General features: G+C 40.5%; 1 protein-coding gene across 8 annotated transcripts in view; it reads left to right on the forward strand.

Annotated features, from left to right (window-relative positions):
- Positions 1 to 26,446, forward strand: part of MARK3 (microtubule affinity regulating kinase 3) — an 89,410-nt gene that overhangs the window by 22,853 nt on the left and 40,111 nt on the right. For 7 of the 8 annotated variants that reach the window (XM_069490255.1, XM_069490264.1, XM_069490285.1 and 4 more), the window contains 2 exons: positions 3,270 to 3,323; positions 24,446 to 24,494. In XM_069490255.1, the coding sequence (XP_069346356.1) occupies positions 3,270 to 3,323; positions 24,446 to 24,494 (103 nt within the window). The remainder of the gene's footprint in view (positions 1 to 3,269; positions 3,324 to 24,445; positions 24,495 to 26,446) is intronic. The other variant, XM_069490295.1, reaches the window with a different exon arrangement.

A 26,446-nucleotide genomic window follows, 5' to 3' on the forward strand; every position in this document is an offset into this window, starting at 1 on the left:
AAAGTATAGGTTAAATGAGGTTATAAGTGTGAGCCCTGATTAATAGGGTTAGAGTGTCCTTATATGAAGAGACACCAGACAGCTCGCTGTCTCCCCTATGTGAGGACACAGTGAGATGACTCTGCAAGCCAGGAAGAAAGCCCTCACCAGAACCCTGATCCTGGACTTCTAGCTCCCAGAACTGTGAGGAAATAAATTTCTGTTTAAGCCACCCAGTCTGTGGTGCTGTATTATGGCAGCAGCTGACTAATACACCATCCTTCAGGCTACTGTATCCCCTTAAAGGATTTGGGGGGTTGTTTGTTTGTTTGTTTTTTGCTTGCTCTTTTAGTGGTTGTGGATGCCTTAATACCTTTCAGGAGCAGGGTTTTAGGATCTTTTGACCAGTAGTGAATTGACAGAAAGTGACAGATAAGGATTTTTCTCCGGTGGGTGGGTGCTGTGGGTTAATTGGGCCCTTTTGGTTGAGGCTTGTTGGGGGAAGCTCTTCTCATGTATGAGCAGATCTTATCCCTATTTTGTAATTTTCCACTTTGCTTCTGGCATCAGGATGACTATAAATGGAATTTCCCAGAACTTTACACAGGAGGCGGCAGTGGCACTCCTTTGCTCACCTCGTGAACCCCCTTGGCACTTGCTGTGTCCCCTTCACCCAACTCCATGACCATAGGAATGAGTGGGTGTCTTCTCCAGGCTCCACCTTTCTGAGGCACAGCAACCAGTGACACTCACAGTTTCTGCCTCTTTTGGTGACCTCAGGGTCTCAGCTCTGTCTGAACTCCCCAGGCTCCAGCTCTGGGCCAGGATTATTTTGATTGAGTCTTCCCAGCAGGGAGCTGGGAGGAGGAGAGGATTAGGAACTTCCCCCTCACACTGCATATACACACGTCACCTTAAATGATGTTTCACTCTGGGGACACTGTTGCTTTTGATAAAATGACTGTTTTCTAGAGTTTGATTAATCCAGATAGAACATATTTGAGCTCCTGTTTTTGCTTCAGATGCTATTTGAATAGTAGTACCTAAAATGAAAATGTATAAACAGAATCGGAAGAGAATCTTTAGAATAGGAGGAGGATATTGAGCAGAACCACAAGAAAGTAGTGATTGCGTCCAGTCATGAGAATAGAAGCTGGTTCTCAGAAGACCAGAGGGAAGAACTGGAAAGGCAGCATGTTTGACAGATTTGGCCAGGAGGAAGAGGAGGAAAACATGATGGAGGCCAGAAAAGAACATCTAACATTTTTCTTTGGAATTGGGAGATCCAAGTATACCACATAAAATTACCAGTGAAAGTAAAGTTCGAAGGAAATTAATTCATTTGACTTTGATTTATTTAATTGTTAAAACACTAGAAGCCCTATTTCTTCACTGTCCTCTCTCCATCTCTAATATGTGTTTGGTTACTGATTATGGTGTTTGAGGCCTCAAATCAACTCAGCAAACGTTTATTGAATACTCCTTGTGTGCTAGGTGGTATGCTAGGGCTATAAAAATGAATAAGGTGTCTTTTCCCTGACTGAGATCCACACACGGTAGTCAGTGTTTGCGTATTTCATTAGCCATCATTGCCTTCTGCTTCTTTACTTTCCATTGAAACGCTCATTTGCTTACTCTTCACTCCTTCCCCAATTCTGATTTGCCTCCTCTTCGGGTTGGGGGTGATAGTACTTCCACTCCAGGGTCAGAATCGATGGATGCCTAACTGCAGCGTTTCCCTTTCTGTAGTTCTTCTGGAGGTTATAGATTCACAGGGAATAAATAACTAGGGCAGATGGAGGCTTTGGACCAAGTTAAGTTTTTAAAGAACAGTGTTAATGCATAGTGTGGCCATTCTCAAAGTATGGCTTATACTTTGAGTATGGGACCCTTGAAGGTTTTCTGAGACCCTTTCAAGAGGCCTGCAAAGTCAAAATTATTTTTGTAATACTATTAAAACGTTTGCTTTTTTCATTCTCTCTTTTACACATGTAGAGTAGAATTTTCCAGAGACTACATGATGTGTGATAATCACGACAGATTGAATGCAGAAACACACATGAAAATTTCATAAAAATAAATTACTTACGTTAACATGTAATAGGTTTATTATTTTGAAATGAATTGTTAAATACTTATTTTTATAATTTCTCAGTTTTCATTTGTAATATGGTAAATATCCATTAATATAACTCACATTTGGGCTGCTCAGTAATCTTTAAGAGTGTAAAGGGTACCAAAAAGTGTGAGAACCATTGACAGAGAATGTCCAGGCCCTTTCTCCATTTTGGCTGCAGATGCTCCTTCAGGGCTGTGTCTCACTGGATGTGTGTTCTGCAGCACGCACAGCGGGAAACATGGCCTCTCCGATCTTACGGGCAGACTCATTTGCTGACATGGCCCTCAGGTTCAAAGCTGATTTAATTTATATTCCCTTGTCATGACAAAGCCTCTCTCCACTCAACTTCCCTTCCCTCATCACTCCCACCCTCCCCTCATTATGGATACCCACAGTCTATAGAAATCATTTTCATCCAACCAGTGACAAGCCGACCAGATGAGGGTGTTGGTACAGGTCTACTTAGTAAATATAAGTAAAAGTGATTCTTATTTCTTTAAGATAAAAAACGCACATAAATAGAAGCTATAGTTCTTTCTTCCCATATCCTAGCAACATATTTTTATAGGCTGGTGTACTCACCCCTTTCTGAACAAAGGCTGCCAGGGGGCCCTTATGTTGCCTCTGTACCTATTTCACTTGGGTAGCCCACAGGTTGGTCCTTCTGTAACTGCCTAGAGGGCTTTTCTAGTTTTTTAAAATAAAATGTTCCTAAAGTTTTCACATTCAGCACTGACCTATTTATTTATTTATTAAGTTCTTACTGTGCCGTACACTCTAGGGAGTATTCTGGGCTATATAAGCCTGTAAAAGCTATAGTTCCTGCCCTAGGATCACAGAGTCAGCTAAAATTAAAGTGTCTGATTTGCTTAATAGCATATCTCTCTAGAAGTGTTTTCATTATATTCTGTGTCTCTTTCTCTTTCTCATTTTTCTTTTTGTGCTTTGAAGGAGATAATTTCCCCCTTGTCTATAAGTAACTTAAATATAAAATGTTATAACCCTTATTTTTATGAAGCTCCTATTTTCAGCTGTACAGTTTTAATAAAGTTACAGTTGCTTACACTGCTAAGTTTTAGGTTTTCAAGTTTGCTTGCTTTTTAAAAATGCCATATGTTATTCTGTAATTACTAAATTCTTAACATCCAAAATTATTTATTATTTTTTCTAGGTTGCAATAAAAATAATTGACAAAACTCAATTGAATCCAACAAGTCTACAAAAGGTAAGATTGGTGCAGTATCCAGTATTTTTAAATGATTTTCAGTGCTAATTGCCATAGAATTTGTCCCTTAAATACCTCAATTATTACTTTATTATGTTAGTGCTATAAAGCTTCCTATTCCTCAGATGAATGCAACTTAAATGTAGTATTTTTTAAACATAGTTGGGTATCCTTAGTTGAAGATTATGCTTTTTAAATGTTTTTGATAGCACAAACTAAAGGCTTTACTTTTTTTGTATTTTTCATTGATACAGTTGTACAAGGCTATATTTTTTAATTGAATGTTCTAAATATTGGATATAGTTTTAAAAAATAACGCAACACAAAAATATTTTCACGTTATTGGTATTTGCAGATTTGCACACCTTCCTTATGGCCAATACTGAAATCTTTCAAGTCAGCACTTTGGCTTCTTAAACTCTTGACATGCTATGTCTGATTAAGATGTGATTACTAATTAATATAGAAGGGAAATGTAAAAATAAAGCAGACTAGGAGTGAAAAAGCATGTTTATAAAGCTCTGTTGCTATTTGTTTCATTTAACTTAAGATCACATGGCCTCTGCCCTGGGTAGATTTTGAAAGTCCTAATGCCTAGACCACAGTAGAGATTAAATTGCTTAGGTAGGGCCCAGACATAGGTAATGTCATTGGTGCATCAGTGAGTGATAATGATCTTCATAATAAAATCCTTCTAGTTCTTGTTAGTTTTGCAAAGCCTTTTTACATACTTCATTTGATTTCTAGATTAGGCCTGTAATAGTTGGGGGGTACGGAGACCATGAACTAGGAACAGAAGTCCTGAATTTAAGTCCTGGCTCTGCCGTTTAGCTGAATGTCTAACTTGACCTTGAGCAAGACACTTAACTTTTCTGGACCTTGGGTTTTTTGTCTTTAGAATGGAGATAATTTTATCTTCTCACAATAGATGTGAATATTCATAAAATAATGCATATAAAAGAGCTTTGTAAACTGCAAAGCACTGTATAGTTGTGAGATAGTTTGATAAGCGTAATTCTTTATATACACTACTAATACATTCCTAATGGTTATTTATATCCTGATAATCTTGAAGACTTGTCCCTGTTGTATGTCTGGGAGATGAGGAGGGAGATAGACTTTATCTTTCATTAAATATGTGTTCAAACAAGTGATTCTTCGTGATCTGCAGCCCATATTGGGCCTTAAGGCTTCTCCAGGTGGCCCTGGAACAGATCTAAAAATTCCAGTCCTTTGTTCTGAAGATTCAATTTGCCCATTTCCTTAAACTTTCATTTCCTCATATGTCTAAGAACTTTGTACTAATAAATAAGTTAGGAGTTACTAAAGTTTGGTATTCAGAACTAAAATTAACATATAAAGAAGTTTACTGAGGACTCTAATTCAGTATTCTATGATATTACAGATCTTCCACTATTCCTATGTACCTGGATATAATAGGAATTTTAGCCGTTTTCCAGGAAAAATTTTATCCTAGGATTATGTCAAGTTGGCTGCAATTTTCCCTTACTTCCTTGCTTGCTTGTTTTTTTTTTTTTTCATTATTTTTGTTTGTAGTTTTTAATTGCTGCTATTCCGTTATTATTAGGTCATTAAATATGAAATGTCCAATTTTGAATCAAAAGTGTTGTTTATTATATCTCAAACAAGAAGCAAACAGTTAATCAAAGTATATGCCTAAACTATCAACACAGTTTTGCCATCTTAACAGTAGCTTGTTTATGCCAGCAGTGAAGAAAGCCTGGAGAGCGAGTGGTGATGCAGTTGCGAAAGGCGTTTTCCACAGCTTGTTGAGAATTGAATATTTTTCTTTGCAAGAAGTGGTCCCAAGCCCGGAAGAAGGTGGTAGTCAGTTGTTCCAAGATCTGGTGAATACAGTGGATAACAGAGAGTTTCCAAGTCCAGCTGCTGTAGTTTGAACAGCGTTGTTTGTGTGACATGTGGTCAAATGTTGTCTTGCAAGAGGATTGGCCTGTCTCTGATGACCAATCTCGGCTGCTTAATCGCAAGCATCCTCATCATTTCGTCCAGTTGCTTGCAGTAGACATCCACTGTAATCAATTGACCAGATTTCATGAAGCTGCAGTGGATAATACCAGCGTTGGACCACCAGAGACCATTAGCTTTTTTTTTTTTTTTTTTTTATGGATCTTGCACTGTGCTTTGGCATTTCATCTTTATCCAACCATTGTGCTGAATGCTTGTGATTGTCAAAAAGAATCCATTTTTTTATCACACGTAGAAATGGTTCATCTTTATGTCATGACAGCAAAAAAAGGCAAGCTTCGAGACGATTTCTCTTATGATGCTCGTTTAATTCATGTGGAACCCATCTATCCGGCTTCTTTACTTTGCCAGTTTGTTTCAAATGGTCCAATATTGTTGGAATAGTAACGTCAAATGTTGCTGCTAATTCACACATAGGTTGAGATGAATTAGCTTCCACTACAGCTTTTAGCTTATCATTATCCACTTTGGTCTCAGGTCGCCCTTGTGGCTCATGCTCAAGATTAAAATCACCACAACAGAATTTCTCAAACCATTGACATACTGTGCGTTCATTAGCCTTCGTTAATATTTTGAGCTGTCTGCACTGCACTGGTTCCACGATGGAACTCATATTCGAAAATAATGTGAATTTTTTACTTATCCATGGTTTCACAAAAGTTGCTCTAAAAAAAACTTTGGAAGACAATCACAAGCCAAAACATGCAGTTGAAAGACTGAGGATATGCCTTTACAGTAAACATAAAACAAGAAGTGTCAAAGTGAAATGTCAGAGATACCAGCTGTCAAACTTAGCACTTAAGGAAATCAGACATTTCATATTTAATAACCTAATATTGTTAATATTATACTTTTTTTTCTCATCATTATCAGTTTATTACATGATAGATTGTCTGGTTAGCCTGATAGTGTGATTCTGCATATTTACATCAGCATTAATTTTGGCTTATAATAATCTCTAATAGTTAAAACTTTAAGATTTGTTTGTGGTACAGTTTAAGTATGAACCACCCACAGAAGACATCCTAAAGCCAGATCTATTGAAGTTAAAGAACTTGATAAGTATAATATTTTCATTTTATAGAGCATTGTCCAAAATTGTGTGTGTAAGTTCATATTCTTCTCTTATAATGTAAATTAGAAGCATGCCATGTACATTTGTTACATATTCTTTTTTGTGGAGTTCTTTTTCCATGGAAAAATGGCAGCAAGATAGAGAGTCCAGGCAACTTTGGCAGCCCCATTTGGAATAGTTGTTCCTGCAGCTTTTTTTCTTCTCAGCACCATTCACAATTGTATCACACTTGGCTCGGGAACATTTCTCAGATAGTGATTTCAAGCCCTGAAGCCACAGAAGCTAACATCCACTTTAAGGAACATTCTGCCATCAACAATTATGTAATCTGTTTTTACTGCCACCATGAAAAAAGGTAGACTGGCTAATTCACACAGTGTTTGAACACACGTTAAAATAGTGTCAATTTAACAATATTCAGGCGTGCACACTGGGTCATGTACTTTTACTAAATGTATATAAGTAAATCTGGGTTACTGCATATTTGCAGATTGTATTATTTTCGAAGATGGGTGTCTTCATTTTTCCTTTGTATTTTTCTAGCCACTGAATTAATAAATGTTAGATTCTAGTGAGGGATTTATTTTTCTCTGTTGTTTTTATAGTTTTTAAGTTCTTTTTTTGTTTTAAGAGATGGGGTCTCACTCTGTTGCCCAGGCTAGACTTAAATTCCTGGGTTAGTCCTTCCTCCTCAGCTTCCCTATTAGCTGGGACTACAGGTACACGCCACGGCACCCAGCTAGATCCTTTTTGACTTCTAAGTACTATTTCTGGTATACTATTCTCTTCATAAGCGTCTTTTAGGTCTGCTTTTTAAGAACTCTGTAACGTGTACCTATAATGGTTTTGAAAACAGCAGGAATAACAAAAATGTTAGTCTGCTTACTAGTCTTATAAAGTCATTTTTAGTTTGCTTATATATCGGGTAATCTTGCTGGGCCATGTTTTATTAAATCTGAATCTGTCATTAAAAAGCAAGCATGGCATATTAATAAAAAAAATGTTTACCTGTTCAAAAATACTAGAATTTATTAAGACATGCCAGTATACCAAGCGTAACCCAATTAAAGCTACTAGTGTTCTTTTCAGTCTTTGGAGTAGATAGACACAAAGAAGGAAGTATGAGTAATGGTTAGGAGCGTGATGAAGCTAGACCGCATGGATTCAAATGCAGGCTTCAACCCTGCCTAGCTGTGTGATGAATCACTGAACTTCCGTGTGTCTTCGTTTCCCCACTTGTAAAATGGCAATTATAATAGTGCCTTATAAGGGTTGTAGTGAGAATTAAACAAGTTAACATGTTAAGCACTTTGCCTTGGTTAGGAAGATCACTTGAGGCCAGAAGTTGGAGACCACCCTGGGCAACATAGCAAGACTCTGTACAGAACTTTTTTTTTTTTTTTTTTAAATAGCTCAGCTGGTGTGAGGCTGGTGATGCTTCCCTGTATAGTCCCAGCTACTCAGGCTGAGGTGGGAAGATCACTTCAGCCTAGGAGTTGGAGGCTACACTGAGCTATGATTATGCCACTGCACTCCAGCCTGGGTGACAGAGTGATATCCTGTCTCAGGGTGGGGTGTTGGGGGGCTGGAGGGTGGGAACCAAATAAAATAAATAATAAAAACACTTAGAAGAACTTAGAATAAAGCATGGCTCATGGTAAGGACTCTGTGTTTGCCACTATTGTGTGTGTTGCTAAATAGTTTTCTCGTTTGCTTTGTTTTTGGAGTGTGGGGAATGTGTTCTGTTTGTTTGTTTAAACCCGCTCCCCCCCCCCCCCAACACACACACAAGAAATAAGTAAAGCTTAAGAATTGAATGGTAGGTTCTGGCTGGGTCTCTTTTGTAGGACTTAATTGTAGGTGACTTCTGAGAATAACTGGTAATATTTATGCATGAAGTATATGCTGAGCACTGTCCTAAGTGTTTTACCTGTATTAACTCACTTAATCATTACTACTTCATGAGGTAAGTTCTATTCTTAAGGAAAAGGGAGCCAAGGAGATTAAGTAAACTGCTCAAGGTCCCCAACTCATAAGTGATGGATACTTGGCTGGTCATCCTGTGATAGGTGTAGTTAGCGTTGAGTCAAGTGTTAATGACCTCTCAATGGGAACGTGTTTGTCATCGTTCAGAGGATAGAGAGTGTTTGGGAAGCAGTGTGCTGGGAGCACTGCTGTCTGTTAGTTGACGTAGGAATCCATGGTCGTTAGATACTAGAGTGGTGCCTCCCTTACTTGGTATGTCAGGCACTGTGGGTACAATATTGAGCCAAGTGAAATTCCTGCTTTCATGTCATTGACATACTGGTGGGGAACAGCAATAAACAAATACATAATGTCATGTCAGTGCTATGAAGAAAAATAAAGCAGGGTGTATTAACCGTGTTTTCTTGTTTTCTGTAGTCTTGATGCTCTGCCATCTGGGGCCTGCTGGTCCCTCTCAGGGTGAGCTAATTCTTAGAAATAACATACTACTCCTTGTGAGATTGCCTTTCAGATGCAAAACAGCCAATTCAGTGTCCTACTCCAAACCACCTCCTCTGTCTGGCTCTTACATTCCAGGAGGCTGTATTTTTCTGCCCTGATCACCCCAGAGCAAGGTACCAGACAACAGACAACTATAGAGCCAGCTCCTATACCTTAGAACCTACTGAAATTATTAAAGCAAGCCAGTCCTAAGCCTCCTTACCCTGCCGTGCCTCTCCCACAATCGTGATAGAGGCTTTGCCAGTGCTTTCCGCTGGCTCCTTCTGCCCCTGACCCACCCAGGTGCTTCCTTGTGTGTCCCTGTTTGGCCCTGTGTGGTGTGGCTGGTCCTCTCCTCTAGGGAATTGTAACAAGCTATTATTTCAGGGGAGGTGGTCTCACGATCTGTTGGCCTCACCATGCCCGAGGAGTAATAAAACCAATGTTTTAAAACACAGGGTGAAGAGATAGTATTGCAAAGAATGTGTCAATTCCAAGTGAAAAGTAGGGGCATTGTCTTAGTAATTCATTTAAAAAACATCCTTATTCTTCTGAACCAAGATTTGTGATGTCTCTAATGAGTCAGATAAGTGCTGTTGACTTTGAGTCAACCCACGTGGTGTGCAGTGGAATTTTACCTAGTCCTTGAAGGATCTAAAGCAGGGGTCCCCAATCTTTTTGGCACCAGGGACTGGTTTTATGGAAGACAATTTTTCCACGGACTGGGGTGGGGGAGGGGTGCTGAGCTCAGGCAGCAGTACAGCTGGTTCCTAAGTCTCATGGAAGACAATTATTCCGCAGCGTTGAGGGGAATTAGGGGATGCCGAGCTCAGGCAATGGTGCAGCCAGGTTCCTAACGGACCATGGACCTGACCAGTACCGTTGGGGACTGCAGATCTAAAGAGTTTTCAAGTTTCCAAGTGAAAAGGAGAGGAAAGACTCTTGCAAAGCTCATTGCAGTGCTTGAATGTTTTCCATTAAGTGTTGGTGGGAGGATTACACACAGCAGCTGCAGGCTGCAGAGGCCCTGATTCAGTCTTTTTGGTGGCAGAAACTCAGTTGTTACCATATTGCACCACAACCAATTTAAACAGTACTATCTTTTTCTTAAACTGAAACTACTTAATTAAAAATGAGAAATTTGTAACATGTAATGAAATAATTGATTTTTTAAAAAAATGTATTTATGCTAGCTGGTTAGTTAGCCAGCCTTAAGCACAGTCAGGGGTGGAGGCACACTTCTTCCCACAGCATCTTGTTCCAGTGTTCAATGGCTTTGTTATTAGAGCATTTTTCTTACCTTGGAATGGCATCTATCATAGAATCTTCTATGACACTGTTCTTTATTTTGCCATATGGAGCTATAGAGGTTAAGTCTATCACTCCAAACATAGACAGCCCTTGGAGGTTACTATTTTGGGTCTTCTTGATTTTCCCTTCTCTGAAGTAAATAATCTTAGCCTCTTTGGCCACCCACAGTTTTTTGTTTGTTTGTTTGTTTTTGTTTTTTGAGACAGAGTCTGGCTCTGTTGCCCAGGCTAGAGTGCTGTGGCATCATCCTAGCTCACAGCAACCTCAAACTCCTGGGCTCAAGCGATCCTCCTGCCTCAGCCTCCCGAGTAGCTGGGACTACAGGCATGCACCACCATGCCCGGCAAATTTTTTCTATATATGTTTTTAGTTGTCCATCTAATTTCTTTCTATTTTTAGTAGAGACGGGATCTCGCTCTTGCTCAGGCTGATCTCGAATCCCTGACCTCGAGCAATCCTCCCACCTCAGCCTCCCAGAGTGCTAGGATTATAGGCGTGAGCCACCGCACCCGGCCCACAGGAGTTGCCCTCAACAGAGGTCTAGTTTATTCCATCCTTAGAATTGCTTTCCCCCCCCTTACCTGAATTTGTTTAATTCCTGCTAAAATTCATTTAATTGGTTTTTTGCCATAATTCAAGTCTGGGCATTTTAAAATAATGAATCTTTTGTATTAGCTGTCACTTCTAGTTTGGTGCTAAATTGGATATGGATGTCTTCATCCAATTAAAATATTCAACAAGGCAGGAACAAGAACCTACAATGGAGAATTGTCCTTCTAAGTTGGTGCTACTGGTTGTGTGCGGTGGCTCACACCTGTAATTCCAGCACTTTGGAAAGCCAAGGCAAAAGGATTGCATGAGGCCAGGAGTACTAGCCTGGGCAACATGGTGAGAGCCCGTCTCTACAAAAAAATTTAAAAATTAGCCAGGCATGGTAGCTTGCACCTATAGTCTCAACTACTCTGGAGGCTGAAGCAGGAGGATCCACTGAGCCCAGGAATTTGAGGCTGCAGTGAGCCATGATACCCCCACTGTACTCCAGCCTTGCTAACAGAGACCCCATCTCTAAAAAAAAAAAAAAAAAAAAAAAAAAAAAGAAAGCAAGGTGGAGCGGAGAGAGAGAGAGAAGGGGAGGGGAGAAAGGAAGTTGATACCTGGACCAGAGTGCAGTGGCATCATCATAGCTCACTGCCTGCTGCAATTCCTGGGCTGAAGCAATCCTCCCGCCTCAGCCTCCTGAGCAGCAGGGACTACAGGCATGCACCACCATGCTGGAGCAATTTGTGTGTGTGTGTGTGTGTGTGTGTGTGTCTTATAGAGATGGGGTCTCGCTATTGCCCAGGCTGGTCTTGAACTCCTGGCCTCAAGTGATCCTCCTGCCTTGGCCTCCCAAAGTGCTGAGATTATAGGCGTGAGCCACTGTGCCCAGCCAGTATGGCATTTTTTGAGTAAGATTCATCCACCATTTTTAAATCAGACTTTTATAGTAAAACAGAAAGGGGAAAATCCCTATGTTTTTAAAATTTAATCAGATTTACTGAAGAAAAAAAATACATACATGCAAAATACTCAGTAGGTTGCCAGATATTTATGTGAACCATTATTGACTCTAGAACCCATTCATCAGGATCTTTGTGGGGAAATCCTGCTCACACCCACCTCAGTCTCCTTGCTTGCTTGCTTCATTCATTTCCCTCCCCTTCTCCCTCCCTTCCTCAAGCACCAGTTCATTCCATAAAATAGAATAAGTGTCCAGTGAACTGAGCAGTCAGCTTTAGTGACAGAGGCTGAAGAAAGCAGAAGCAAAGAACAGAGAGTATGTTAGTCCTTTCAAAGTTACTTTCCTTGTAAGGCAGTGACAGGAAAACAGAGCAGTGGAAAAATAACTGGTTAATTAACATCAAGTTACTTTCAGCTACTTTTCTGTGTGTGAGGATTAAAACGGAGGGAACTTTATTATCATGCCCCTTCAACTGGCCTGTTTAGGAAATTGGCTGTTATCTCTCTCCTGATTTCTTAGAAGGTCGGATAATGACTTAGTTTAGAATTGAGGATGTAGAACTTTAGCATGAGTGACTCCATTTTGATTTCTAGTCTAGTCGTTTGGGGCCTACTGCAGTAGCTTAGTCTAAAACTATGGCCTCCTATAATTTTTACTGAACGATTCTCCTAGTTTGGTCAGGCTCTCACCTGGGTGAGTGTAACTGAAACCTAGGGCATCAGCACAACTCTCAGTTGCCATCATTTGGGGCCTCCAGTCTCAGCGTGCCGCTTATAGTTAGGGTGCTCACATTATCATGCATTCCTTTGACTTTTTATGGTTCAAGCCATAAAAAGACCAATATGAGACTATTAAAACTGTCAGGAGAATAATACCAAGAGTTTGGAATATGCTCCTTAGCTAGGGTCCCCGTGAACCAAACCAACTAAAATCACATAGCCGGATGAGGAGTCTACCTCAGGTAGTCTGCTGTACAATACCTGATGTGTTTACCAGTGTACAGCAAGAAGTGTCATCAGCTGCACAAATTCTTCCCTAAACAGTAGAAAAGTTAGTAGATAATCTAGCATCCCATGACCGGGTTAAATTAAAGTGGGAGAGCGAGTTACCCACAGAAGCTACCAATTGTGAAATTTTCTCTACAGCGTTATCCTGCCAAGTGAAGAGGTAGGCATAAAGAAGGAAGAATTAAGAGGGCTGAGAGTCTTACTGTGCTGGGGAGTCTTGCTCTGTTGGTTTTGGGAAAAGCATGAAGTCAGCAACTTCACGTCCTGTTGTGCGGTTTGACTGTTTCTGGTTGTGGCATTGGACATTCTGGTGAACCCCTTATGTGGCCCATGCGTCAGGCATGAGACTTGTCCCTTGAAATTTACATTGAGTTTTCAGCTTCTGCTTAAAGGGCTTTTAGGAAAGCAGTTTTCGTTGGAGAGTTGTAGCTAGATAATAGAGAAAACTAGAAGAATTCAGAATCCAGTCGGGAATGATTTTATCAGGTCTGTTTCTGGAAGTTATTTCTGTGAATTATGTTAACATCTTAGCAGCCTTTTTTGTTTCTGATTTCACATTGGGTGGTATAGGGTTACTCATTGTGCCCCAGCGCCCGTAGGGCACCAGACACCTACCCAGGAAGAGGAAAGCTGCTTTCTTTTTAAAGCTGGTGTTTGTTTTGGAGCCAGTTAGTGCTTAGAGCTCTGTAACAATAATATCCTTTTTTGGCATTCCAGGGAAGCTTAGTTATGGGACAAATCAGGGAACCTTATCATTTGAAGCCAGAGAGAACCAGTTCATGCTTTTCATGCAGCCTGTAGTCTAATTAATTTTATTGCATCCAACACTGGGTTATTTAGGGCACTGTTGCTTCAGCCTACTTAAACCAGTAGCTTTCAACCTTTCCTGTGCATTAGAATAATTTGTGGGGTTTGTTTGTTTTTTAAAGCACATTTCCTTCATAGCACTTTCCTCCCTAGAGGCCCTGGCTTGGGTCTAGGGTGGGATGTGGTGATCCCAGTGAAAATGGAAGCTAGACTTCCTTTAATTATCCCCAAAGTTCTTAATTTCTGTCCTCTTTCGTAAGGTAACTTATTTCAAAGAAGACCCCTCCCCCAGTGTTCTAAGTCTCATAGACTGCTTCTACTGCCACTGGTGAATATCTCTTCCGTCTCTGGAACTCTTTCTTAATGCCTCAGCACCCAGTTCCTGGCCTCCTTTACCCATTGGGTGAAGCACAAATCATTTTGGCAATCTTTTTTATTAAGCACCTCTTTTCATTTCCTTTATTACTACCTTCTTCTTTCATTTTCTTATACTGGCTTTTAGCAGGCCAGCAATTCAGCCCATTAACAAAAGTAGTAGCCATTGTAAAAGTAGTTATTGCAGACTTGCATATTGTTTACAATCCCAGTGTCTGCATTCAGATTAGTGTAATAAATCTGACCAAGTAATACAAATAGATGGCAAATGAAATCTAAGACATTCTTTTTTGATTATATGTATATCAAGTATTGAGAACAAAAACATCTGTATATGTCTTTATTTTTAGATTTTAAAAATGTAGAAATAGAAGAAGGTATAACTTCTGTCTTGCTGCTTTATTAGGGATCTTTTTAATTTATTGTCACACTTATTTTTATTTTGGCAAGAAATACTACAGCTTGATATTTAGAGTACATTGTGAATTGAGAATATTAAAAAGTATATTTTTAATTGTACCAGTGATTCATTATACTATTTAGAAAAGTCACCAAGGAACCAAATATTTTAAGTGGATTAAACTTAGAGTTTAGTGGCCGGACGCGGTGGCTCACGTCTGTAATCCTAGCACTCTGGGAGGCCGAGGCGGGAGGATCGCTTGAGGTCAGGAGTTCGAGACCAGCCTGAGCAAGAGCGAGACCCCCGTCTCTACTAAAAATAGAAAGAGGCCAGGCGCGGTGGCTCACGCCTGTAATCCTAGCACTCTGGGAGGCCGAGGTGGGCGGATGGTTTGAGCTCAGGAGTTCGAGACCAGCCTGAGCAAGAACGAGACCCCATCTCTACTAAAAATAGAAAGAAATTATATGGACAGCTAAAAATATATATAGAAAAAATTAGCCGGGCATGGTGGTGCATGCCTGTAGTCCCAGCTACTCGGGAGGCTGAGACAGGAGGATCCCTTGAGCTCAGGAGTTTGAGGTTGCTGTGAGCTAGGCTGACGCCACGGCACTCACTCTAGCCTGGGCAACAGAGTGAGACTCTGTCTCAAAAAAAAAAAAAAAAAAAAAGGTTGAAAAGAAAGAAATTATCTGGCCAACTAAAATATATACATAGAAAAAATTAGCCGGGCATGGAGGCGCATGCCTGTAGTCCCAGCTACTTGGGAGGCTGAGGCAGTAGGATCGTTTAAGCCCAGGAGTTTGAGGTTGCTGTGAGCTAGGCTGACGCCACAGCACTCACTCTAGCCCAGGCAACAAAGCGAGGCTCTATCTCAAAAAAAAAAAACTTAGAGCTTAGTGTGGACCCATTTGCAGATAATAAAAAAGTGGGCACAAATTAGGCCTTTGGGAGAGAATCGTAATAACAGCAACATCAGCCAGAATCACTGTCACATGTCTAGTGCTCACTGTGTGCCAGGTGCTGTTCCCTGCACTCTGTGTGTCAGGCCTCCTTTAATTGTGGGGGTAGTGGACCAGGGAGGTCAAGTTCCCTGGACTCAGTGGGTGGTAGAGCTGGGTTGGGACCAGGTAGTGTGGCTCCAGAGGTCAGAGTCTTAATAACTATGCACGCTTTACTGATATCGTGTGTTCTTTTCACAATAATCCTCTGAAGTAGCTGTTTCTTAATTTATATTTTATAGATGAATAGATTGAAGTGTTCTAAGATTTTGCAGCTTGTTCAGTCATCTAATGAGTCAGGGATTGAACTAACATTAGAACCTAAATCCATAATATCAAATAGCTTTCTTTACACCTATTTCCTTAGAACCAGACATAGCCCTTCCATATGAGAAGGATAGTAAAGGATCATACTGAAGTTCACCTTGCATGTGGTAGATACCCAGTAAAATCTGTTGAATTAATTTTGTTAGTACCAAATTGATTTTAACGCTAAATTAGTTTTTCCTGATATTGCCCTGATTCTAGTAATCTTGACTGCCAACCTTGGGTTTTGGGGGATGGGAAAATTAATTTTTTAAAAACTGCTTCGTTATATTAATTAGCTAAATCTAAGCACTTTTTAAAAATTCAGTTTTTAATTTTTATTAAATACTGACTACATACAAAAGAATGTTCCATGTTTAGAGTATAAATATATATGAAGTGAACACCCATATACCTACCATCTGGTTCAAGAAATAGATCTTCAGCAATATCTCTAAATCAATCCCATGTTGTACCCCTCCCCAACCTGATTCCCTTTCTTTGTTTCCCACCTACCAGGTAACCACTAAGAAGGATTTTGTTGTTATTTTCTTGCTTGTCTTTATAATTTTACCACATCTGGGTCCATCATCAGTGTAGTATGAAGTTAATAAACATTCTGTAAATGGAGTCATACTATATGCATTCTTTTCCTATTTGCTTTTACTTTCCTTTGCCCAAATTTTGTTACATGTTGATGTATTTAGCTGTAATTCACTTTCACTACTACGTCCATTTTCAAGATTATGTAGTGTCCCATTATACGAATATACCACCATGTATTTATTTACTCTGTGGTTCAGGGGCATTTGCATTGCTTACACCTATTTGTATTACAAACATGGCTCTGTGAATTGTCCTGTATGTGTCCTGGTGCACCTGTGAAGAGTTGCTTGAGGATATATACTCAGTGGTGGAATTCTCAGATCACAGGATGTGCACATGCTCATTCATTAGAGAAGGCCATTTGTTTTCAAAGCAGTCGTGCTAATTTTTATTCCCACCAGTAGCATATAAGAGAGTGTGCAGGTAATGTATCTGCATCAAAATTTTATTTTCTCTGATTTTTTTAAATTCTTGCCATCAATCTAGTGAATATAAAAATATGTCATTGTGGCTTTAATTAATATTTCCCTGATTACTCATGAGGTAATGCATCTTTTTATATTTCTATTGGCTTTTGTCTCTTCTGTGAAGTGCTTATTCAAGTCTTTAGTTTCTAGTGGATTTTTTTTCCTAATCATTTTAGGAGATCATTACATATTCTGGATACTATTTATTATATGGGGCAGATATCTTCCACTTGATGATATACCTTTTCACTTTTTTTTTTTTTTTTGAAATGGAGTCTTGCTTTGTCACCCAGGCTGGAGTGCCGTGGTGCCATCATAACTCCTGCAGCCTTGAACTCCTAGGCTCAAGTAATCCTCCCATCTCAGCCTCCCAAGTAGCTAGGACTACAGGTGCGTGCCACCATGCCTGGCTAATTTTTTTTTTTTTTTTAATTTTTCGTAGAGACAGGGTCTCACTCTGTTACTCAGGCTGGTCTTAAACTCCTGGACTCAAGCCATCCTCCCACCTTGGTCTCCCACAGTGCTGGGATCACAGGTGGCTACCTTGCCCTGCCTCTTTTAATTCTCTTGGTGTTGTCTTTTGATGACTAGCAGAGGTTCCCAATTTTAACGCTGCTGAATTTATAAGTCTTACATCATCTGTACTTTTTGTGACTTCTCTAAGAAATTATTCTCTACTTGGGGTCATAAAGATATTATTCTCTTTTGTCTTCAAGTTTTTATAATCTTTAAACCACCTGGATGTCGTATGTGTTGTGAAATAGGAATCCAATTTCATGTCCTTTCAGTGGTAGAACAACAAATGATAACTTGAACCCCAAAATACATAACAGGTGAAAATCTGAGCTAAATTAATAGAAACAGGAGTGACAGAGAAGACTTTACAACCTCCTTTCTCAGGCCATGCAATAACTACTCTAGACTGCAATGACTATAATAAGGTAAATGATTTCCTCAGAATTGGGCTGGATATACTGGTATAACTATAAGTAGTAGTCCTGTTAATAAGATTAAGAAGCCTGACTAACAGATCTTTCCAGGCTATAATTTCTGAATATAGAGCAATAAACATAGAATGAAACAAAAAATACATGTGGAATTTAAAACACATGAAATTCTTGGATCAAAGAGAAAATGCAAACCAAAAGCACAGTGTATCTAGAAATTAATGTTACCAAACTATGTGTCAGAACCTATTTATACTGCTTTTTGGTGCTCAGGGAAATTTGTAGTGTTAAACATTATTAAACAAGAAGAATGACGATGAATGCATTGAATATTAAACTAAGAAATTAGAAAAGGAAAAATGAATCTCAGGAATACATAATGTAAGAAATTAATAAAGTTAAAGGCAGAAATTAATGAATTTTTAAAACAATAGAAATAGTAGATCCAAACGTGGGAAGGCAGGCAGTAAACTACTGGTTGTTAATCAGGGAGAAGGGGAACAGACAAAATGTGAAATTAGGGTGACACAAGATAGGGGAGAATTAAATTATTATAAGGGAGCCTTTCGTGTAACTCTGCCAGTACATTAGAATAGCAAATAAATGGATAATTTCCTAGGAAAACATAAGTTATCAAAATTAACTCTAGAAAAGAATCTACATACATCAATAACTACGAAAGTTGAGAAAGTGGCACAAAGGAGGCTGGGCACCCACCTCAGATTGCCAACCTGGAACTTCAGGACTGAATTCTTTCAGATCTACTGCGAATAGGTAATTCTACTTCTGACAAGCTGTTCCACAGTGTAGGAAGAAAGGAAACTTCCAAATTCTTTTCACAAATTCAGAGACACTACTATTGAAACATCGGAAACAGGGAAGGTAACTACAGTTCAATCTTATTTATTGTATCCATTCTGAAATTGGAAATTAAAATATTAGCTTATAGACTTCAAGTTAAATGTTGATATGATACATTTATCTTTGCTCCCCTCAAGAGTCACTATACCTGATGGTAAAGGAATTAAAAAGGGAGGGGAAAGGAGGCCAGGAACTGGGTGCTGGGGCATTCTTGGGAAAGAGTTCCAGAGGGGGAGGAGATAACCGTCAGTGGCAGTGGAAGCAGTCTCTAAGACGTAGAACACTGGGCAATGAGTCATCTTTAAAATAGGTTACCTTTTGAAAGAGGAGAGGAATTGAGAACTTTGGGGGTAGTTAAAGGAAGTCTAGGCGACATTCTCACGAGTGCCGTTCACTGGGATCACTGTATCCCACCCTAGACCCACCATAATTTGCATAAGTGTACAAATATACAAGGATATATGAAAAATCTAGTAATAACCTATATAATACTAGTAAAATTCTGGTTAAATATATTGCAGTATGTCCACACATCATATCTCCCCATGTCTGTATATGACTCTTCCTGGGTAGGAGAGGTCACTGCTTTTGGCAGCTGGTCTTTAATAATGCTATTAATTATTTCATGTCCGTAACATTTGTTATCTTTTCTATTCCATTCTTTGTTTTAAAGTCAGGTCGGTTCCAAGACGCTGATTAGAATTTCTTTACCTTCCTTCTTCCGTTTTACCTTGCTGTGCTGGCTCTTGTGTATGCTCCACCTGGAGGACATTCCCTGGAAGGACGTCTTGTTTGCCTCCCCCGCCCCCACCCTTGGACCCCTTCAACCTGAGTGTTGAGAAAGAACAGTAAATCCTCTTCACATCAGGAGAAAGTGTTGGAAATACAGCAACTTTCAGCTATCTTTTCTTTCTTAGGAATTCCCTTTTTAGCCAAAAAATTTTCCTACCCTTGTGGCAACCAGTGCCATCAGTTTGTGTGTGTCTTTTCAGAGATATTCTGTGTATTAATAAGCAGATACCTATATTTTCCTTTTTTGTTGTTTTTGTGGGGTTTATTTATTTATTGAGACAGGGTCTTGCTCTGTCACTCAGGCTGCAGTGCAGTGGCACGATCATAGCTCACAGCAACGTCAAACTCCTGGGCTGAAATGATCCTCCCACTTCAGCCTCCCCAGTGGCACGTGCCACCATGTCAGGCTGATTTTTTGTTTGGTTTTCTTGAGAAACAGGGTCTTGCTATGTTGCCCAGTCTAGTCTCGAACTCCTGACTTCTTGTGATCCTCCCACTTCAGCCTGCCAAAGTACTGGGATTACAGGCATGAGCCACCACGCGTGGCCTTGTGTTTCCTTTTTTACACAAATGCATTTTCTTGAAAATTCCTTCCACATAAAATTTGTGGACTTTTGTCAGCTCTCTCTTGGTTTTATCTGAGAGGGCCTTTGATGCATTCTCTGTTCGGTAGAGGTGCTGTGACAAATGAGGCAAAGCAGGATGAGGACTTGACCACCTGGCCTGTTCTCCTGCCCCATACCTGTGTGTCTGGAGAAGGCAGGCCAAGTACTTTGATCATGAGGATGTAGATCAGTTTTATGTCTGCAATCCCCCGTGCTCTCTTTTACGTACTCTTTTTATTTTCATATTGATTGGTAAAATTGTCTTTTTCCAAAGATAGTTCCTGCACACCCCAGGTTCTGGCCATTGAGACATATTTCTTTACTCCTCTGACATGTCTGTGTTTGATATTTTTTTTAACTGGTATCTATTTATAAAGGTTGAAAGGGAATATGGAGAAATAAGTGGAATTAAGATAGTAGAGGCCGGGTGCAGTGACTCATGCCTGCAATCCCACTGAGGCAGGAGTGTCCCTTGAGCCCGGGAGTAAATTGTAGAAATGAGCTGAGTTGCTGTTCTTAGGTGTCCTTTTATAATAACAAAAGTTTAAAAATTATGTTGTACAGTCCTTATGGGACTTTCCTTAAAGCTGATGTTTCCTTCCCAAATTTAAATATCTTCAGCCATCAGATTCACAGATTATGAAATCTCTGGAATTTTTTCCTCACTTCCATGCAAATTGTCAACTTTTTAAAAAAAGTCCTATGCCAGTGCCCACCCGTTGCTCTGGACTTTTCTATATCAGCAGCTTATAATTTGTCGATTATTTTAGTAGGAAATTGCTAAGGTAGATGAACATGGACATCTCAGAGTCGCAATCCTGGCTCCAGCGCATACTCACCGGGGGTTTGGACGAGCTTCACCTGCCGCAGCCTTTCTTCTCTGTAAATGGGAGACGATCGCATTCCCCTGAGGCAGTTGTGAAGCTCAAGTCAGATACGTCCACAGAGGTGGAGCCCCTGGCTCTGTGCTTCAGACACAGCCGCACCTGCTAACAGCTGCTGCTTCCTCCCTGTCCTCCGCGTCTAATTTGGCACAGAGTTTATGAACTCGGTTTCACCGCCTGCCGCTTTCTGCCCGACACGTGATTCTGACAGCGAGGTGAACGTGTAAAGCTGTTTTGCTGGTATCCTGACACTGCTCCGCCAGGGAGTCTTTGGCTGCTCTTTCTGCTGGCAGAATGAAGCTTCTCCTCACCATCTGTCTGGTCCCATTCATCTTTGCTTTGTGTTTTCATAGCGCGTTCCTGGTGTGACCTCTGCTGTAACTCAGGGGTTCTCAGAGTTTAACGTGGTGTCTGCGGTGTTTTATCTGCTGCTGTTTAAAGCAATTCCTCCAGAACTTAGCAACTTCCAGAGACAAACATACATCATCCCAGAGTTTCTGAGAGTCAGGAATTTGGGAGCGACTTAGCTGGGTAGTTCTGACTCCGGCTCCCTCCAGAGGTGTCGGTTGGGTGTCGGTTGGGTGTCGGCCACAGCTGCAGCCATCTGGAGACCTGACTGGGGCAGGCAGGCCCGCTGTCCAGTGGGCACGGTCACGCGGCTGTTGCCGAGGCTGCGGTTCCTCGCCAGCTGTGGGCACGCGGCCTCACTACCGTGTCACACGGTCCTGTCCACAGAGGTGCTTGAACGTACTTGTGCTGCTCCAGCAAGTGACCTGTCAGAACAAGGAGGGAGCCACAGTGCCTTCTCGGACCTGGTCAGTCTCTGAAGTCCCCACCGTCACTTCTGCCGGATTCTGTTGATTGGGAGCAGGCCACTGAGTCCGGCCCACACCCAAAGGAAGGGCTGTTGAGTCCTGCCTTTTGAGGGGAGGAATCTGTGGACTTACTTTAAAACCACCACACCTGAGGTGCCTGTTGAGTAGTAAATTCTAAGTCTTCGTGTCAGATCTGGTGCTAGCGCTTGAAGCTCTGAAAGGGGGGGGGGGGGTGGCAAGGGCAATATATGCAACCTAAACTTTTGTACCCCCACAAGATGCTGAAATTAAATAAATAAATACGAGAAAAAAAAAAAAAAGATCTGGTGCCAGGTAGGACCCAGGAACCTGCAGTTTCCACAGGCCCCGTCGTGATCCTGATGCAGGTGGCCTGAAGTCCACACTTGGAGACACACTGCTCTGGCCGGAAGGGGTCACTGGGTCTTGGGCTTCCTTCAGTGCCTTCATTGGTTACACCTGCCCACCTTTGCTCTCACACACACAGCACTTGCACCCCCTTTTCAACCGCGGACATCCTTTCTTAGTCCTGCATGAGTCTAGCACCTCCACGGTGCCCGCTGTCTTGGACAGAGGTGCGCCCTCCCTCCCTCCCTCACATTCCTGTAGGAGCCCATCCTTTTCCTGCTCTTTGGCTCTGACTCACTGTGTTTCAATCCCTGCACTGCTAGTAGGGATTTAAAATGATTGCCTCCATTGGACCTGCCCTTCAGCCATCAGAACTAACATAACTCTGTGGCAAGCACTTTGCTACTCAGGACGGAAGGGTAGTGTGGTCATTAGAATGCTGCGGAGCCGCACAGACCGCCCTTCCTGGTAGTTGCTGCTTGCATGCAGGCGTTTGGCAAACAATTGCATTCCCGTTGTGTGCCAGGCTTGGTTTCAGGTGTGCAGCAGTGAAGGGAGACAGGCATGCTCCGTGTGCATGACAAAGTGATAAGAAATGTGCACACAAATATATCTTCACAACTTGAGAGACATTCTAGGGGAGAAGTGAACAGATGGCTGTGCTGTAAAACAAAGGAGACCTACTTAGATAACTTCCAGAGATTCTGCCTGAGACCTCAAGGATGAAGAGGGAGAGGAGATTTAAAAGAACTTTTAGTGTGTTGTAGTAACTGAAAGGAGTTGGGGCCACTGGAGCTGATGCTGGGGTTGGGGACTAAGCAGAGGCTTCATAGTGCAGGGTGGCCATGGCCATGGTCAGGGTGTCACTCTAAGTGTACTATCCTCAGCTGTGTTGACATGGTATCCAAATTGGAGGTTTCTAATTGAGCAGTTGTAGAAGTAATTGGGAGATTCAAATTACAGCCTCCACCCCAACTATAATGGGTTGGAAAACAGGATTTCTGTGTTAGCTCGACAGAGGGGAGCTAGAAAAGAACTCAAGCCTGGATGGTCATCAGGGATGTGGGCAGCCGTCTCCTCATCTCGGAACACAAAATGTGGGAGTGACCACAGTAGCAGCAGGAGTATTTACCTTGGAGATAAAAGTGCCCCTGCCTTTCAAAATGAGCCAGTATTTTAGACAGGAAAGGTTATTCATCCGATTCCATGTTTTTAAGTTGTGAGCTCAGGTTCGTAGCTTAGGTTTGTCAAATCCCGCCCATGTCCATCTCCCCTGAGCTGCTGATTGAATTCCAGAGGAGACACAGTGGACAGGGACAAGAGAAGCAAGAGTCCTGTGATCTCTCACCAGCTTCCTTTCCACGTGGCCAGCTGCTCCTTCTCTCCCGAGGCTTTTCCCAGCCCTTGCCTCCTGCAGGTTGTAATATCCTGGGTCAGCCGGTTCCGGCCAGATTCCCCGTAGAAAGATAGCAAGGCCTCGGAAGATCTTTTTCTGTCCTTTCTTGGTTTGCTCTTGTTGGCAACGGGGTTGAAAAAGGTGACCTCTCTAATCCTGTCGTGTTTCCAGGTCATATTAACTAACCCAGGCCACAGTATGACCCTTTTCTGAATTTACTTGTGAATATACAACAACAATTTGCTATTTCTCCTCATTCTGTAGGACAGCTGGGCCACTCTGCTGGCCTTGGCAGGGCGATTCTTCTTAAGGTCTCACCTGGGTCCACCAGTGTGGCTGCATTCAGCTGGTGGGTGGGCAGGGGCTGGACGCCATCAGGACAGTGGGTCTGTCTGCCTACACACTACCCTTCATCGTCACAGAGGCTCGACCAGCTCCTTTGCTCTGTTCCAAGAGAGCAAGCCCCGCAATGTCTGACGTCTTACCCAGCCTCTGCCTCCTTTGAGTTTGCTGATGTCCTGTTGGCCAAAGCACGTCACATGGCCACATCTCATGTCAGTATGAAAGGGGCACTCCGCAACAGCATAGACATGTGAGGCGTGACTCGCTAGGGTCACTAATGTAACAGTCTGTACAGCCTCCGTGCTAAATTCCCTGTCCTCTCCAGGGAGGATTTCCCAAGGTGGTTTTGTTCAAAATGTTCTCTTAGATTTATTGGGATTTATCAGTCTAATATGCTCATGGTATAATTCACTGGGACCATACCAGTTTTGATTGGCAAAATTGGGACCCCTGGGTAGATAGTGAATCACAGTAAATTTAATCATAAAAAACTATTCTTGCCTAAGTCTAGTCTTACATTTTGAAGATAGCAAAAGAAAATTGAAAGTGTGGTACCCTCCCCCTTTGAGACTTCTGTTTTTCATAAATGGAAGTATTTGATAGTAGTTTATAAAGCTACTTCAGAGTTACTCCAGACTTTCCTATTGGCCTTAGCTATGGAATAATAAACATTAGCAATGAATTTGTTATCTAAGAGAAAATTTACATTTATGTTGCAACAGTGGAATATAATGTTTAATAACTTATATTCGGGGGATTGTTTTTTGTTTTGTTTTGTTTTGTTTTAGCTCTTCAGAGAAGTAAGAATAATGAAGATTTTAAATCATCCAAACATAGGTACTTTCTGCTTTTTTAAATACTTTTTGGTCTAAATGCATTCTTGAAAGCATGGCACAAAGCTAAATCTGTATCCAGAAATGATAGAAAGAGACTCCTTCCCTTCCCCTACCCCTGGTACACTTTTAATAAAATATATATACAAATTGTTGACTGTTTATATTAGCTTTTTGAAATTACTGAAGTTAAAACCTTTAGTGCAGTAGAAACATCTATAATCATAACTATAATTTGCTTTTTTAATATATTAGAAAATTTAATTTTATTTCATTAGTAGATAGAAGAGAATTATAGGAAGTGAGAATTAATATTTTCGAAGGTATAATACTTTTTGGTGTGACTAAGTTCCTGAGAAAATACTTGTACACTCAGTCATATTTAAAAGATAGGATACTTCCTATCTAATGGAATTTTGATACGAACTGTTTTACAAAGCAAAGATTTGTTTTATGTGTCCTCTGTGTGCACAACTGTGTGCTAGGTAGGTTTAAAGATGAGGAAGTACCTCCCCTCATAGTAATTGTAAGAACAAGATGAAAATATGCAAATTACTTAATACTGACCCTGCTCTATACACATGCAGTGAAAACTTTTGATCCCGCATATATCATAATAAGGATCTTTGTGAATTATTTAACTGCTTTACATATATATTTATATATATCAAAATGTATTTTACATATCAGCGTTAGTTCCCACAATCTAAAAATAGTATTTTCAGAGTGAAATCACTTTTAAGACAGTCCATGTGAGTTTACTGTCAACACCACTTGTAGGATAGGAGAGGGTGATATTTAGTGGTAAAGTTAGCCTATGAGGAATGCTTCAGGCACAAGGGATAGAAAAATAACATGGAACCACAGGAAGGAAAAAGCTTTTACACAGAGCTGTTCATTTTGATTGTATACTCTAAGCTGCGATCATTTAAAAGGCATTATTTTTTTATATACTCTGCTAAGCCAGCATCTTGATATCAGGGATATTACTTAAAATAGACATCTTAGAATCAATGAAATATAATATATTTGAAGAACAGGAAAATCACAAGGAATATACTAGGGGGAAGAAAACCTTTTTTTGCTTTTTATTTCAACCGTTGGTGCTAGCCAGCCAACTCTGGATTTCAAATTCTGACTTTGCATCTCAAAACTTTATTACTACTGCCTAGGACTAGGTAACTTAAACATATTTATTTTGTCCTTTAATTACTGAAATTATACCCCAGTTAGAGTTCTTTACTTACGAAATGGCACATCCTTGATAATAGATTGAAATTTTTTTAAATTTATATTGCATTAAAATGGTTTTCTCCAAAGAGCCAAAATTTGCATTGGAATATTAGAAAAGTTTTATTTTTATGCTGTTCAGCAGCACATATGTCTTAACTTTCTTAAATGGTTTCTCTTGGCAATTGGAGCATATCAAAGTATAAGGAATGGTATAACAGTTTTATTCATGAGTTCATCAAACATTTATTGACAACCATGTGAGACATTTTTGGCCTAAATACTCTATTAAAGCATCAGCAAATCAGCTGCAATATAAAAGACTAGCATCACCCCCTCTTTTGTGTAATTTAATTTTAAAGTAAATATTAACAAAATAAAGTAGATACGCATTGTGGTGACTGGATAGCTTCAGAGATTTCCTTAAAAAATGTCTATCTTTCTAATTGATGTGTTATGGTTTTATGAATTTGCAGTAAGAGAAACTATCTGTAACAAGGAACTGCTGTAGCAAAATCACACTGACCTGCTAAAAATCATTCTTTAAGAAAGTTGGGTTTTTTTTTCTTCCAAATAATTGCAGTATAAACCCTTCTGCTTCTTTCCCTCTCTGGCTTCAGAACAGTAACAAAAGAACCTTGTTCTTGAGAGTTGTGATAAGTTCCCAAGCAACAAAGGTCCGAGATGGAATCATATCCTTAAAGCCATAATGACAAGTGAATGGAT

This window comes from Eulemur rufifrons, chromosome 2, assembly GCF_041146395.1.
Source record: "Eulemur rufifrons isolate Redbay chromosome 2, OSU_ERuf_1, whole genome shotgun sequence".
Lineage (NCBI taxonomy): Eukaryota > Metazoa > Chordata > Mammalia > Primates > Lemuridae > Eulemur > Eulemur rufifrons.